We start from the raw sequence: 17,049 nt of genomic DNA on the forward strand, positions 1-17,049 counted from the left end.
TTCGGCTCAGGCCATGATCCCGGGGTCCTGGGATCGAGTCCTGCTCAGCGGGGAGCCTGCTTCCCCCTCTGCCTGCCACTCCCCCTGCTTGTGCACGCGCTCTCTCTGACAAATAAATAAGTAGACTCTTAAAAAAAAAAAGAAAACAAGTAATACAGCCCCCACCCCTAAAGGTACAAAAGCACATTCAGCACTTAAAACTACTTTTGATGAGCAGCTGTTCACTGTAAAGGGCTCTAGAAGCAAGGGCGGCTACAGCAGCCTGTTGACACTAATGGCAACTATTTAAAAGCCTTTAACCCCGAGAAGGAAACCAGCAAGAAATTTGCTTCAAGAAGTGTGCCAGATGCAGAGCTGCGAATCCCAAATGAGCTGTTTAAAGAACAGGGATCTGTTTACTCTTCAGAGGAAAATTAGTCTTTTCAGGGAAGATTAGCTCCAGCTAGTATGCACACTGTAGTCTTTGTGTGTGGGGAAGATGTTAGAGGCAGACTGAGGGTACAGCTCCCAACAGGCAGGAAACAAAGCACCTGTTTGCACCAACTTCCTCCCACATGTGTCACCTCAGACACCAACTCAGTAAGAGTGGCTCTCTTGGGAGCTTAGAGTGTGGGGGTGGGTGAGAAGGAGACAGGGCATCACAGAGGGCAAAGGTCAGGGAGGGGAAGTGGGCAATCATTAAAATACAGCTCCAGCCACTCTGAATCAGTCAATTCTTAGGTGACAACCTAACAAAAGGTACCAGAACAGAGTCTCAGGTATTGAGAGAGCTCAGATGGGAGATTTCACTCAAAATTTCACCTCGATATGACAGAATTCTCATTCTTCTACTAATGTGAAACTAACATGGATGTTTAAAGGGTAGCTCCAATTTAATAGTCCAAAAACAATTATTCTGTTTTATATTCCAATCTACCCCCTTCTCTAGTCTCTGGTCTCTCAAGTTAATGGTTAATCACTCCACTATTCCTCTTGTAGCTTGAGACAAACATCTAGGAGTTATTTTTTATTTTTCTTTCCTTACTCCCTTTCTCATATTTACTCATTCCATTAACAAGTCTTGTTGGTTCTACCTTCAAAACATACACCCAATCGAACCCTTCTCTCCACCTCCATAACCTACCATCAACTCTCCCCTTGGAGAATCCTTCAATGATCTCCATGCTTTCAGACCAGGCCCCTATAATCTAGTCTCCCATAGCAGCTAACATAATTTTTTAAAAACAGTTATCAATCAGGTCATGATGCTCCCCTGCCAAAAACAGATCACTGGCTTCGAAGCACACTGAATAAAATCCCAAATCTGTATCATGGCTTAGTGAGGCCCTACATAATCTGGCCACTGACTGTCCCTCTGACCTCATCTCCTACACTCTTCCCAAGCTGACTATGCCCCAGTCACATCAACCTGCTTTCCATTCATTCCTAGGCTTTTAAATGCCTGGAATATTCTTGCACTCCTTTTTATCTATCAAGGGTCTGTTCAAACCTCACCTCTTCAAAGGTTCCTTCTTGACAACCCTATCCAAAATTGAGTTGTCCTTACAGCTATTACTTTCTCCCCTTTACCTGGCTATATTTTATGTATAGCACTTACCACTTCCTGATTTGTATTATTTACGTATTTCTTTCTTTACTGTCAACCTCCTACATTATTTTAAAACAGGATCTTAAAGTATCTCTGTATCTGTATCTCTATTACACAGAACAGTGCCTTCATACACAGCAGGTACACACCATAAATATTTGTTGAATGACTTTCTCTTTTTATTACCAGATATAAATAAAGACAGTTAGATAAAACATAGATGTACTGTTTAATAAGTAATTGTCAAGCAAACATCCATTTAATTACCACCAGTGTCAGGAAGTAGGATATCCCAGAGGCCTCCTTCCCAAGCACCTTTCCATGATGACAACCCTCTCCCCTTCACACTCCTCAGGTAACCAATATCCTCAATTTTGTGATAAAAATTACCTCAGCTTTCTTTATAGTTTAACTGCTTAGGCATGAAGAATGATAGGTTTTTCAGCCTATTTAAAGATAAATGTTAGGGAGAATAAAACTATGAAAACATTTTGGGGAGGGGCACAGCACAATGACAGTATCTATTAAAAACTTAAATGTATATACCTTTTGACCTATGTATCTCATTTCTAGGAATCCATCCCAGAGAGAGGCTGATATAAGAGTACAAAGATACGTAAACAAGGATGTTCACTGCAGCAGTGTTTGTAACTAAAACACCGTAACCAATGCACATGATTTTCAATAGGAAATAGTTATACTAACTATAGTATAACCTTTTGAACATGGGATACTATATACAACCACTAAAAATACGGGGGAAAAAACCCACTAAGATATAGTAAGTAAAAAAATTAACAAAACATTTTATTTATAAAGAAAAAAGCGAAAATAGAAAAGTTATGTGTGTGTGTGTGCGAGAAACACCGAAAAATACAAATATATTAACACCAAACTGTTATTAGTATTTTCTTTGACAAGGATCATGGGGGATTTTCACTGTTTATATCAAACATTTCTGTTATTGTCTAGATTTTATTTTACAATGAAACATGAATTATTTTTGCCATCGGGGGGAAAATACACTGTATAAATTTTTAAATGAAAAACCCGAGTGGAAACTTAGGGCAGAGGCAAACTTAGAATCCTCGATATCTTATAAAAAATATTCAGTGAGGCTTAGTTCCTTAAGAAGCCACCCCTATCCTAGCTAGATAAAGCAGGTTTCAGGAAAGAATACCTCACTGGGTGCAAAATTTTAATAGACATAGATTTCAAACTGCCTGATTTCACCTGAACTACAAGTGAATCTTTGTTCCCTCTTTTCAACATCTTTGCCACCAATCTTCAGATTACCACTCCAGATGTCTCTTGGCCTAAGCCTTCCAGTTTAAAATGCAGGCTTTGATTTCTCCTGGCCTTAGACCTAGGCCTAACTTCCCGTTAAATTCTTTTTGTCCCCTTCCCTATCTGTGATTCTATAATAACAATCTTTTTTGGTTTCACATGTCTTTTGGAATAGCTCTTTTTGTATACTGCCCCAGTATAGCTTCTCCCTTTGGCACAATCAGTAATACCCAAAGTCATAGTGACTAGGCACGTGACCACAATTCTGGTTGTGAGGAAGGAGGGAGAGATTTGTTAGAGACACTTATAGAGCTGCAATGAGGGGGAAAAGGACTAACAGGGAAGGGCCTGTGAAAATAAATGAAATATTGGGAAAAACTTAAATGTTCATCAACAAAAGAATGGAAAATATATTGTACTACATTTGCACAAATAATAAACGATTGAAATAAAGGAACTAGAGCTGTATTTATTAATATAGGTCAATCCCTAAAACATAACCTTGAGCCAAAAGAATGAGGTATAGAATGATGTGAATATGATGCTGCCATTTATTTAATGTTTGAAAAGTGCAAAAAATTATTATACATTGTTAATGGATATGGTATACATAATGGAATACATATGTTCATATACATGCACACACGTGTGCATGTGTGTAATATAAACACATGAATAGGAAGAAGAGTAAATGGAAAAGTGGAGAAGACATGAGACCCTCAAATGTTATCAATTACGTTTTATCTCTTTAAAAAATCAGTATGACAAAATGTTAAGATTTTACAAAGGTGGATTTGTATTATTCTCTGCAGTTTTCTGTGTGCTTCAAGTATGTCATATTTTTTTAAAAAGATTTTATTTATTTATTTGACAGAGAGAGAGCACGCGCAAACACAAGCAGCGGGAGCGGCAGACAGAGGGAGAGGGAGAAGCAGGCTCCCCGCCCAACATGGGGCACGATCCCAGGACCCTGGGATCATGACCTGAGCCGAAGGCAGATGCTCAACCGACTGAGCCACCCAGGCGCCCTGTTATGGTTTTTAAAATGGAAAATGCAAAAATCTATATAATTATCCAAAAATTATAACCCAGTACATAATAAACAGTCACTAAGGATATATATATTCAGTCCTGCAGTCTGAAGCCCTGACCCCTTGTAGAGAAAATGGGATTAGGATTAAGCATATGGGTCTGCTGTTGGTAGGATTAGGGGTGAGGGAAGGACAGGGGAGAAAAGGTACAGATGATATTTCATGTATAAAACTGCAGGGGAAAAGTGTAAGAAAATTTCCTAGCCAGTTCCTACAAACTCTAGAACTATGTTATTTAGGGGAAGGAAAATTTTAGTAGTTCCTGAGCCATTTTAAAGCCTCCCCCTCTTTTTTTTTAAAGAAGAAATCAATCATTTTTCCCATTCTTTGGTCAACAAGCGCTCAAGTCTGACCTTAGTGTTTACAAGGACGTGTGAGCAGTGTTTTATTAGTACAAACTGTGAAAATGACTTAACTCTTACTGAAGTTTCTAATACTACTGAGATTCATTTTGAAAATATCTTATGTCAATTGCTTCTGAAGGCTGAAAAGGCTAAAGAAGCTTGTTATTACTGACATTATTATTATTATGAACAAGACTGTTTCTATACTGTCCAAATCACTATTTTGACTTGCTGCCCTACACGCAAACTGTAAGAACTCTGCACAGTGCCTAAACTGTGCTATAAGCTGTAGCAGGTTAAATTAGTGAACGATCACTTCAGAACACTTTCACACTGATCAAAACACTCTGTTATCTTTGCTGCTGCTGTTGGGGAGAAAATCATCTGGGGGCTCTGGAGGAGTCTGCTGTAATGCTATTGAAAATTACTGTATTAGGTATGTATCAGAGGGAATCTCAAAAAACCTCCATTTTAAGTTTTACATGAAAATACTCCTCTTAAGCGACAAGCATGGCCCATGTCTCTCCTCTTCTCTTCCTGAAAGCAAGGCCCACTGTATTCTTTCTACTTTTGAGATTGGATAAGTGTCTAGCATGCTCTATTAAACCCCACTGTAGGGATGCCTGGGTGGCTCAGTCAGTTAAGCATCTGCCTTCGGCTCAGGTCATGATCCCAGGGTCCTGGGATCGAGTCCTGCATCGGGCTCCTTGCTCAGCGGGGAGCCTGCTTCTCCCTCTGCCTGCCTCTCCCCCTGCTTGTGCTTTCTCTCTCTCTCTCTGACAAATAAATAAAATCTAAAAGAAACAAAAACAAAAACCCACTGTCAATGCCATCATGGTGTTACTTTCTAACTCAGAAAGTGAACTACACTTTCTCCAAATATGTCAGCCTGAGTTTCACAAAAATGAAACTCACAGAATTTTAGAAGCTAGAAGAGAATTTAGAGGGCATTTTGTCCAAATGAACAAATAAACTCGAACAACAGTATCCCCAGATATATGAAGCAGTGTCTAGGGGATACGAGACACCATAGAATGAACCTGACTCAATTCCTAGAAGGATCATTTTTACTCAAATATTTCTGAATAGAGATTTAACCGCAAGACAAAACATTTTCAGGCACTAATATATGCTGGGGATACTTCAGATTCTTCTGCCATCAGGTTAGAATTCCAATGTTTGACCAGATGCAGAAATCCCCTCTATGTGAAGAAGACATGATAATTATAAATCATGGCTACCATTTACTAAGCACTTACAATATGCTAGGCACTGTGGTTAGAGTTTTACATATATTATCTCATTTAGTCCTCCTAACACTATCAGGTAACAGTAATAGTTGTTTGTTTCTATTTTACAAAGGAGGAAACTAAGCTTAAAAAAGGTGAAAAACTTTCCCATGTTCACCCAGCTAGTAAATAGCAGAGCCGGTGTTTGGCCCAGGGCTGTCTGGCTCCAAAACCTATGACCTTAATTGCTGCCTCAGAAATCTGAAACTGAGGCACAGGAACCGTAAGTCTTAAATTAGAAAAGCCTTAAACAAGCCATGTGCCTTTCTGTCCCTCAAGTTTTCCCAGCTACAAAATTGGAATACCTATCTCTTCCTTCATGATAATGAGGATCCAGAAGCTCATGGGTTATATATGCCCACAGCATCCTATTTTAGAGCTAAAAAGAAGCCTGGTCACATAAAAACTTGTACATGAATGTTTATGGTAACCTTATTCCTAACAGCCAAAAAGTGGAAACAACCCAAATGTCCATCAACTAATGAATAAGCAAACTGTGTTATATCCAAGAATGGAATATTCTTCAGCTGTAAAAATAAGGTATTGATATATGCTACAATGCAGATGAACCTTGAAACATCATGCTAAGGGAAAGAAGCCAGTCACAAAGAATCACATATGTATGATTTCATTTATATGAAATGTCCAGAACAGGTTTATACCTTTAAAAAGTAGATGTTATGGTATGTGCATTATATCTCAATAGTGCTGTACTTAAAAAAAACAAAACCTGGAGGCCATGGTGGCAAAAGAAATATACTTAAAAATACTTTGAGGGTACTTGGCTGGCTCAGTCTGAAGAGCATGCAGCTCTTGATCTCAGGGTCATGAGTTCGAGCCCTGCACTGGGTATAGAGATTACTAAAAAAATAAACTTAAAAAAAAAATACTTTGGACAAAAGTATCACAGAAATGTTGTACTACACTTTAGATATTATACATTTCATGCTTATAATGGCATGTTATATACACCATAAAAAAGCCTGGCCTACCTCTGCTGGTTTTCTTGTCCAAGGGGAATCTTAATTCACTTCAAAGTACTCAACTCCTCTAGTTCCTGAATATCCAGTTAATAAAATGATAAAATACAATCTAAACTGGCTATTGATGGAAACCCCAGGGGCTTGTCCTGCTTAAAAAGAGAAAGGGAAAAAAAGCCACAAAACTCACCAAGGGCCTATATTCAAGGCCAAAAAGGATAACAAGAATCTAGATCTAGTGGAAATGTTATCTTCCTATATCCTTTTGGGAACAGCTTATCAGGATTTTCTACAGAGAGATTAGGCAAAGGAACCTCAACTATAAAAGTACTATTATTAAAACAACCCATCAACATTCATACACTGCAGCATAACAAACACATTATCTTACTTTCGTTTCAACAACACTTGTATAAGGTTTGGATTTTTACCCCCATTTTTAGGTAAAGAAAGTGAGGCACAAACAAGGTCATCCAGTCAACGAGAAGCAGAGTCAAGATTCAACATGCATGTAAATTCCAAGGTCTCTGCTATTCTGCTATGTCACGTTAATATTTGCTTTCTCCCTTCATCTCTCTTGGCCACCTATCTTTCACCAGATCAGAGAGTGGAGTTGAGTCTGTTTCTGCTCACATTATTTTGTAACATGAACTTACCCCCAAGAAATAATTTCCCCTTTAATTGTTCTGGTTTGCTGTATTCCCTGCATAGATGTCCATAAGAAACACTGGCTCAGAATAAGTATTAAGTCAATGCTGTTGAACAAATAAATAAATCTGGCTAGGTGTATCCAGTTAGTTTAATCTTTCATGAATAATGAATAAAGACTCAAAACCTAAAAAATCTTACAAAATCCCTTCCCAGTTATTGCAAAAGGTTTTAGAAGGGAGTCAGAAATGTTGCTACTGAACTGGCCTTGAAATGACTTCTTGAAGAACTGTCCAACTCCTCCCTTCCAGCCAATCAAATGATGATTTAATCCCTTAGATGGGAAGCCTTCAGGCAAGATCTTTAGCTCTACTTATCATCTGGATTCTCACCTTTCACATGAGTTGATATTTCCTGCAATTAGCTATTTTCCAAGTTATCAGGCATCTCTTTTTTCCCTTCCTTCTTCCTTCCCTCTCTCCCTCCCCCTCCTTCCCACCTTTATTCCCACCTTTATTCTCCCCCTACCTCATCTCCCTTTCTCTAGTGGGAGCATTTACCTCACACTTCCTAGTGAAGCACAAAGGTACCCATGGGAAGCAACTATGACAAACTAATGAAATAACTTCACACGGTATTACCCATTGAATTAGTGGAAATGCCAAGAATCTACCATGTGCTGCTCTAGCTAAGCCTTTTCCAAAAACCTAAGCATGACCTATGGGATGAGATCGGACTAGAAGTTCTTTTTTCCTCTGATAACTGAAGAATTAATAGTTTTATTTTCAACACATAAGAAGGACTGAGGTATCATAGTAAATCCAGCTCTTAATTTTCAAAAGTAGGTGGATTTAAAGACCAGGGCATTAACAACATTCCTGCATTTGTTAAAAAGGTATGTTCTGTATTTAAATTAGATTTCTACCTATTCAGCCCTCAAACTCAAACTTGCAATGATTTCATAGTCTTAACCTTGGTTAATTAATACTTTCATGACACCACCCTATAAATGTACAAGTAAAGAATTTTTACTTAATATGAAATAAAAAGAAGTTTTAAACACAGATATGCATATACCTCCTTTCACATTTAAATATGAAGAAATGTACATTCACAAATGTAACATCAATGAAAACCTTTAGCTCTAGTAATTTTCCCTAAGCTTTTCAGTTTAAGGATGGCACCATTTAATATTTGAACTAAATGCATTAACATAATTTTACCCGTGACAGACTTTCTCTAGGTAAGGAATCATAGACTTTTATAGCTTTCTGGAATGTCAGAAATCATTAGGCACAATTCTTTCATTTTATAAACGAAAAAACTCCCAAGTTAAGTGTTTGTCAAAGTCTCAAAGTCTAATGACAGGTAAGGATTTTGGCTCCTGGCTCCTAGTTCACACAGCTAAAGTTCTCATTAGGTGAAAAATATTCAACTTGTTGATATCAACACCAAAGGCAACAAAAATCAGAACTCCTATTACCATATGTATGACCAACATCACACAGCAGCTCTGGTTCCAACTTTCAGTATTTTTGTACCATGAATTCTTAACTTGTGACTTACTCTGCTGAGTTGATCCAATAACCTCTGGTTCTGTTCTGATAATTCCTGGACAGCCCGTGTTTTTTCTCGATCTGCTTCCCGTAGATGAACCTGCTGCCTCTCCAACTCATCCTGAAGTTGTTTCACATCACTCTCCAGCTCTGACACGCGCCCTTCCCATTCCCCTTCTCGGTTCTCAAATCGTCTTCTTAGTTCGTGTTTCTCTTGTTCTAAGTGCTGGGTAAGAAGCAAAGAGGATTTAAAAACTGTTCAAAATTCACAGCCTTTTGCTTTTTTCTCTTATCACGCTTTCCTAACTTTTCTTTTTCCCAGCCAGTCAGCACAACAAAACACTCTGCCACATGGGAAAAGTTGCCTATTTCACAGGTACAGAGACATTCCTTTCTTGCAAAGTAGGGAAGGAGTTTGGCTTCACAAAGAAAACGCCATTCCTATTTAAAATGCTTAATATTACTACATTTATTCTTTTTCTTGAGAATGGGATTGTGGACTTAGGAATTCACTTGAAATTCAGCAAGTCACCGAGTTAACTGGTGAACTATACATTTAAACAACTTAAAACAAGTCCTTAAGGCTTCTTTTGGAATCATCTATTATGCTTGACATAATACCAGGCACTCAGAATCAAAGAATTTTCAGAGATGGAGTTTCAGAACTCCAGAGATCCTTCAGATTAACCATCTTTTTTTTTTTTACAAATGAGGTAACCAAAGATAAGAGGTCAGGTAACAAGCTCAAGGTCAATACTAGTAAATGGCAGAGCTGGGATTTGTGTTTAAGTCATTGGACTCTGTTAGTGCTCTAAATCACAATTCAATAAATATTTGTTGTGATATAAAGCATTATATTTTGATATCAAGCAAGTTCAACTTCAGATCTGCTTAAATCATGGCCTATTAGCCTTGCACATTTATTTCTGATCCATCCATTCTTTTTTTTTTTTTTTTAAGATTTTATTTATGTATTTGACAGAGAGAGACACAGCAAGAGAGGGAACACAAGCAGGGGGAGTGGGAGAGGGAGAAGCAGGCTTCCCCGCGGAGCAGGGAGCCCGATGCGGGGCTCGATCCCAGGACCCTGGGATCATGACCTGAGCTGAAGGCAGACACTTAACGACTGAGCCACACAGGCGCCCCCCATCCATTCATTCTTAAGTACCTATTATGGGTCAGCCACTGTGCTGGGGACACAGTGAAAAGTAAAACAGACATGTCTTTGCCTTTATGCAGCTTTCTTTCTAGTGGGAGAGACTGATAAAAGTAGGGAGTAGTGTGTGACAAATGGTATGCAGTAAAAATACAGATGGCTTGAAGTAGCAGCTCAATAAAAAAGGATTCTTTTGAAGGAAATAAGAGTATCTTTTTGTTTCTGTGAGACAAATACGGATGTCTCTTTACAGAGGCAAGTATGCTCTACTCGAAAAGCATATTCTGTACAAGAAAGCAAAGTCTATACCCCAAGGAGTATATTAAAAAGAAGTTAAAGCAATGGTCCTCAATTCGGGGGGGCTCTCAGAAAAGCCCTGATAATAATTGCTGAAAATACACCCTCCTGGACCCGAATCCCAAAGACTGTGATTAGTTAAGAATGGGATGAAGGCTAGACATGCATCTATCTATCCATCTATCTGCCTATCTATATTGGCTCTACAGGAAATTCCAATGCACTGAAGGTTGATATCAAGCACTGTGATAGTTTCAACAAGCTAAGATGAGCATATGAATCTTCTTCAGAGTAGTCAGTCATCTTTTCTACTTGGGAAGCTACGCTCTTATCCTACCCAAGTTCTCACTCTTTGAATATTTTTTGGAATGCTTCTTTTGGAAAGCCTTAAGGGCCAGTGTATACTTATACATGAAAATGAAAATCAGTCCCATTACTTCACATCTAATAAGAGTCTAAAAAAGAGATCACCCCACTTCATCCTGTCATTTTATTCCCCTCTTTTGCTCTGAATGACTTGTTGATGTTTCTTAAAGTAGAATTTATCCCCAAAAGATGAAAATATACCATGACTGAGCAGTCAAAATAATGTGCCAAAAGATGAAACCAGTGAAATGAAAATTCTGATCACATCAGCAAAGGCAATTTTTACTATAATGTATGGCCTCCCAGGTTGACCACTTCTGGGAGATAACTCCCTTGGATATAATCACTCTACTATACTTGTTGAAAAAGTCGCATTATAGTTATACTTTATACAGCCTCAGGTTGGAGCATGCAGGGAAAGCAAGGACAAGGGAGGGACTTCTACTCATCAGCATGAGAACTTTCTGCTCTACGCTTCCCTCAACATTGCTAAACTCCAAAAATGAAAATGTTTTAGTCACCGTAGAGACTTCAGAAAGATGAAATGCAGAAACAAATGCTAATTGCAATCCTAAAATTGTGATACTTGGTTTTATTCAGTTTTTCCAAAATGAAAAAGATTGAGCAGAAGGCAACAGCAAGAACTCAGTAATCACAGTGTTACTGAGAGGCCAGATAAATTAGGCTTGTGTTCTAAAAGAACAGAGAGACTTAAAAATATTCAGCAAACAGCTGTTAGTGAACAGCCCAACCAAGCAACTAAAACAATCCAATCCAGTTGGAGTTGGGGGAGGGTTTGAGACAGGTGGTGCTGATCAGTCTATTCTGTCCTTATAGTTCTTTGATCACGTGACAAACTTCCTAATTCAGATTTCCCTGAACACTGAACAAAATCAATCAAGACTTTGCTATTAATGAACATACAGAATTTAACCTTTTGTTTACTCAAAGAAAGGTTTTCTAGCATTGTATTTTCAACTAAGTGAAATTAACCAGTAAACTCTAGGCAGCATATTGGGAAGTATGGAGGTCGGGGTTGTATGTTATTCATTTTATATGTTATATTTATTTTATGTTACGTATTATTTTAAAAGTTAATATCTACACCTGAAACTAATAATAATGTTACATTATATGTTAATTATACCTCAATAAACAAAAGAAGGAAAGTTAACATCAAAACTGTCAAGGTCATCAAAAACAAGAAAAGTCTAAGAAAATGCTACTGCAAAGAGGAGACTAAGATAGGAAAACTAAATGCAATGTATTCAGGATGCGATCCTGGAACAGAGAAAAAAAATAGGTAAAGGCTAAGGAAACCTGAATAAACTAAGGAGTTTAGTTAACAATGTGTCCATATTTTTTTTTTCATTATGGCATAATATGTTAATAACAGAGGAAACTGTGTGCATGGCATATGGAGACTTACTGTACCATCCTTCCATGTTTTCTGTAAATCTGAAACCATTCTTAAAAAAATAAGGTTTATTGAAAACTCTGAAAAAATAAGAGTTAATATCATTAGCCCACCTAAAATTGGTTGTTACAGAAAATGGGTTTCTGCAAAGAATCAAAAAAGCAACACCATTCTCCTAAGTCCAAGATATACAATGAAAAAGTACTAATTTTTAAGTGGACCAAGCACTGAACACAAGGACCTCTAGGTTTACCTCCCCAAATCTACTAGTGACTCTCATTATGTGATAATTTTCACTTTACTTGTTCTGCCCTTTAAAAAAACTGTACTAGAATCATAAGAATTGGCCTAAGGAAGGGAGAAGAAAATGTAGTTGAGGGAAAAGACTACCTTTGCAGTAAGAGAAAATTCACTCTAAGCTAGAATAGGAAAAAAGGGGATCTTGTATGTTAAAAATGTTTTTAAAAACTAAATATTTAATTTTTGAAGAAAAAAGTATATAAATAAATGCAAGTTAATATCTTAGTTCATATTCTGGGGAAAAAACTAAGGACCTAGCTGGATATAAGATTTGAAAGCAAAAGGGCGGGGGCGACTGGGTGGCTCAGTTGGTTAAGCCTCTGCCTTTGGCTCAGGTCATAATCTCAGGGTCCTGGGATTGAGCCCCCCCATCAGGCTCCCTGCTCAGTGGGGAACCTGCTTCTCCCTCTCTTCCCAGCTTGTGTGCTCTCTCACTATCTCTCTCTCTCAAATAAATAAAATCTTTTAATAAAAGAAATAATAATAAAAGCAAAAGGGCTCACTGTAGATGCAGATTATTTTTTTTAAAGTAGGCTCTACCCCCAGCATGGAGCCAAGTCATAGGGCCTGAACCCACCACCCAGAGATCAAGACCTGAGATGAGATCAAGAGTCCAGCGCTCAACAGACTGAGCCACCCAGGTGCCTCCAGAAGAAATAAATTTTTAAAAATAACTTTAGGAGTGGGGCACCTGGACAGTGCAGTCAGTTAAGTGTGGGACCCTCAGTTTTGACTGGGGTCTGATCTCAGGGTCCTGAGATGATGGGAGCCCTGCACAGGGCTCCAGGCTCAGCAGGGAGTCTGCTTGGGATTCTCTCTCCCTCTCCCTTGCCTGTGCCCCCCCACCCCCACATTCTCTCTAAAATACATAAATAAATCTTTAAAAAAGTAAGTTTAGGGGTGCCTAGTTGGCTCAGTTGGTGGAGTATGGGACTCTTGGTCTTGGGTTATGAGTTTGAGACCCAGAGTGCGCATAGAGATTACCTAACAAATAAAATCTTAAGGGGCGCCTGGATGGCTCAGTCAGTTAAGCTGCTAACTCTTGATTTCGGCTCAGGTCATCGTCTCAGGGTCCTGGGTTCAAGCCCCACATTTGGCTCCGTGCTCAGCAGGGAGTCTGCTTCAGAATTCTCTCTCCCTCTGCATCCCCCACCCTGCTCTCTCTCTCTCCCTAAAATAAAGAAATAAATCTTTATTTTTTTTAAGATTTTATTTATTTATCTGTCAGAGAGAGAGCACAAGCAAGGAAACAGCAGGCAGAGGGAGAAGCAGGATCCCTGCAGAGCAAGGAGCCTGATGTGAGACTCGATCCCAGGACCTTGGGATCATGACCTGGACCAGAGGCAGACACTTAACCGACTGAGCCACCCAGGCATCCCCAGAAGTAAATCTTTAAAAAGAAATAAAATAAAATCTTTAAAAAAAATAACTTTAGAACTCTAAGCATATGAAAATATAATTCAGTGAATGAGTGAAATACAATATAGTCAATTTAAGGGTGGAAAAAAATGACCAAAATCTTCCAGTCTTTCAAATTAAATTAATCTTCAGAGATTACTCTGAGATATACAGGTAAAAAAAATTCTGTTAACCTTTAAACCATTATAGACTTTAAAGAATGTGCCTTTAAATGAGAGCGCAGTATAAAATCAAGACTTTATGTTTTAAATGACAAAACAAAATCTTAGGTTTGGCACACAGAACTGGAAAGCTATTCAGTATTAACTAATGAATAGGTAGAAAAAAATCTTGACAATGGCTTGTCCGTCCTGAAGTTAGAAAGGTGCCAATTTTGAAGTGGTAAGGGAACAGAGGGGACTAAAACAAGACCAATTTCATTATTTAACAATCAAGCCAACATTCTCTCAGAGTCCACTCATATGTTAATCTTTCAAACCAACCTGTGAGAAAATGTGTTTGACTCCACTCACAGTTTGTGGAAAATTACAAATGCTTTTTAAAGTAAGGGCAGGTCCTCTACTCTTAAATATTTAATTTAACTGAAAATATAGCAGAGTGGTGGTGTTAAACTTCAGACAGTATTTTGTCTAAGCAGACATTCTAAAATGTAGGCTGCTTAAAAAAATATACTGTGAAGAAAGTTCATTGCAGGTATCACATTAAATCGTCCTCTATTAGGTTTCAGTCAATTAACAAGAATTCAAAGAATTAACAAGGAACTAATGACAATATCTTCATGAGATATTTTTAAATGTACTTTTTAAAAAACCCCAAAATTTTTAATGATAATCTTCAAATATACCTTGAAGAAATAGTGTAACTAAACCCTCCAATACTCATCTTCAGTAATGATCAATATTTGGCTTTTAAAAATAAACAGTTTAAAAATGTAAGTATACATAACATAAAATTTACCATCGTAACTATTTTTAAGTGTACAATTGAGTAGTGTTAAGTACATTCATGCTGTGGTGCAACCACAACCTCCAGAAATTAGAATAAATTTTTAACACTAGAGTTCATATGGTAACCTGTAGAGGAATGAAGATTTTAGAAACTAAGAGCTTTAAATTATTTATTATTGTCTATTTGGTCAATAGCAAAAAGTCAAAGGTAATTTATTCTTTTATAATAGAACCTTTCTTGTTACACAATTTTTAAATCTTTTTCTTTTGTTGAAGAAATGTACAAAGGCTCCACATGGAACCCAGGATGTGTGTAACTGCACACTCAGGATTACTCTGAAACCTATCAGTAATCAAACGGACTGATATGATGTTCCTTTCAAGTTAGCTGTCTCTTCAATCAAGTCCCTCACTGAAGGAATTTCAAATCACAAGTATAAATCTCTGCAGCAGTACTTTTACATAGAGTCATGTAACCGAATCCCATTTTTAAAAAAAGACACCCTTTTATTTCTAGACCTCTACTTCAAGTGAAAATTAAACAATTCAATTCATTGGGTTGCTTTTTGGCAGTCTACCTATAGGTTTCACAAATCACTTTTCAGAGAGGTATCTCAGGGGTTCATCGACTGGCAGACCTAGTTAACAGGCCAAGTGAACTACAGGGCACTCACTGGTTTCCTTTTTTCCCCCCGATTTACTTTCGGTATGTCGCTAGACTACAAACACACTTAAATCTTATTACAGAAAAGTTTCTGAATCTACATTCTGACTGTCCAACCAGTAGCAGAGATATGGAAGCAGACTAGGGTCAAATTCAGACTTTATTCAGAACTGTACTATTCTCTTGTAACTAAGAATAAAGAGAACTGGTTGCAACTAAACTGGGTAACAACAGTAAATGCACAGGCAAACAAAAAGAAGCTCCTCTCCACTGCCACAGATGCCCCCCCACCCCCTTTTTTAAAAAAAAAATCTCTAATTTAGAAAGGCTGGCATTCCATACCACTTTCAAGGCCCTTTTCCAGTGAAGGGCAAGAAAACAAACAGGCATAGCTCTGAGAAAGACTTTGGTCCAGAGAATTGGCAGAAATTTTACAGACACTTTAAGAGGTATTTACAACAGTTAAAGTAACATGGTTCTCCTAGGTTGCACGTGCCCATCGAATTGCATGCATGAGGCCCGAACACAGAAGCATACTGTTTAAATACAAAATACACATAAATGCCGAGGTCCAAATTAAATCCACTACCAACAGTCACATGCTGAGCCCAGGCTTGCCTGATTTCTGCAATGGAACCACATTTCCTAATCCCTGAGTATTTGAAGGCTATATAAAGCTCCTTTAGGGGCACTTGTTTCCCACAACTCTGAGCTGCCGGTAAGTTAAGACAAGGGCATCTGGAGGCCTTAACGCCAAAACTGGAAGGCTTTAGGCTAACACCCTGATTAGAGATTAACTACCCTGAAAACCTGGAGCATATTTTAAATGCTTCCCGACTTTCTCATTTCTCTCTGTGCAGACATCACCTCAGCGCTGTATAAATTAGTCATACTGTAAGCTCTATTTTAGATGCAGTGTACAATACATATATAGAATGGCCCACAGCGGGGCTGGGGCTGGGCATGGACCCATTTGCTGAAGTCAGGTGGATTCAATGTTGCGCTGGTCTGATAACTGAAAACCCTCCAGCCTACCCCTCCCCTTAGGTGGTTTTCTGTTGAGGCAGCGTGAGCAAGGAAGGAGTGGGGTGGGTGAGTGGCTCCCGAAGCTGCCCAGGGCCAGGCGGGCTCCCCGTGCTTCCCACCTATCCCACGAGGGACGTCCTCACCTCCAGCTTGTCTGTCAGCTCCTTGTGCATCTGCTCGTACTGCCGGCTCATGTCCTGGTTCCTCTCGAGCAGCGCCTTGCCCAGCCGGGCCGCCAACACCAGATCCTTCTCCTTTTGCCGGATCACCGACAGCAGCTCGGGATCCTGGGGGGGTGGCGGCTGCAGTCCGGACCCCTCGGCCGGAGGCCCGACCTCGGCCTGAGAATGCTCCCCGGGGTCGGACGGCCGTTCCCCGGCCGCCAGCAGCGCCAGCTCCTCCTCTAACGCCAGTTCCAGCTCCCCGGGGCCCCCGGGTAAGGAGACGAGGGCAGTGGCGGCTGGACTCCCGACTGCGTCCGCGACCGCGGCGGGCAGCTCCATGCAGCAGGCGCTGTCCGGCTCGGCGGGTGCTGAAGCGCGGCCGGCCAAGCCCAGGCAGAAGGCGGACATGGCCCGCGCGCGCGGAGCCCGCAGCGGTGCGGCCCGGCCGGCGCGCGCCAGGCTGCAGGGGGGAGGGGCCCCGCCGCGCCGCCCCGCGCCCCGTGCCTCGCC

At 39.5% G+C, this 17,049-nt stretch overlaps 1 protein-coding gene across 4 annotated transcripts in view; it reads right to left on the reverse strand.

Moving 5' to 3' along the window:
- The window catches only part of BICDL1 (BICD family like cargo adaptor 1), a 93,152-nt gene extending 76,174 nt beyond the window's left edge, over positions 1 to 16,978 (reverse strand). For all 4 annotated transcript variants that reach the window (XR_004302595.1, XM_032431282.1, XM_032431281.1 and 1 more), the window contains exons 1-2: positions 16,519 to 16,978; positions 8,794 to 9,009 (exon numbers count right to left, since the gene is read on the reverse strand). Coding sequence is in view for 3 of the 4 variants with exons in the window: in XM_032431282.1 (XP_032287173.1) it covers positions 8,794 to 9,009; positions 16,519 to 16,947 (645 nt within the window). In the remaining variant the exon portion in view is untranslated. The remainder of the gene's footprint in view (positions 1 to 8,793; positions 9,010 to 16,518) is intronic.
- Between the last annotated feature and the right edge of the window lie 71 nt (positions 16,979 to 17,049).

The sequence above is a fragment of the Phoca vitulina genome, unplaced genomic scaffold (assembly GCF_004348235.1).
Source record: "Phoca vitulina isolate PV1807 unplaced genomic scaffold, GSC_HSeal_1.0 scaffold46, whole genome shotgun sequence".
Lineage (NCBI taxonomy): Eukaryota > Metazoa > Chordata > Mammalia > Carnivora > Phocidae > Phoca > Phoca vitulina.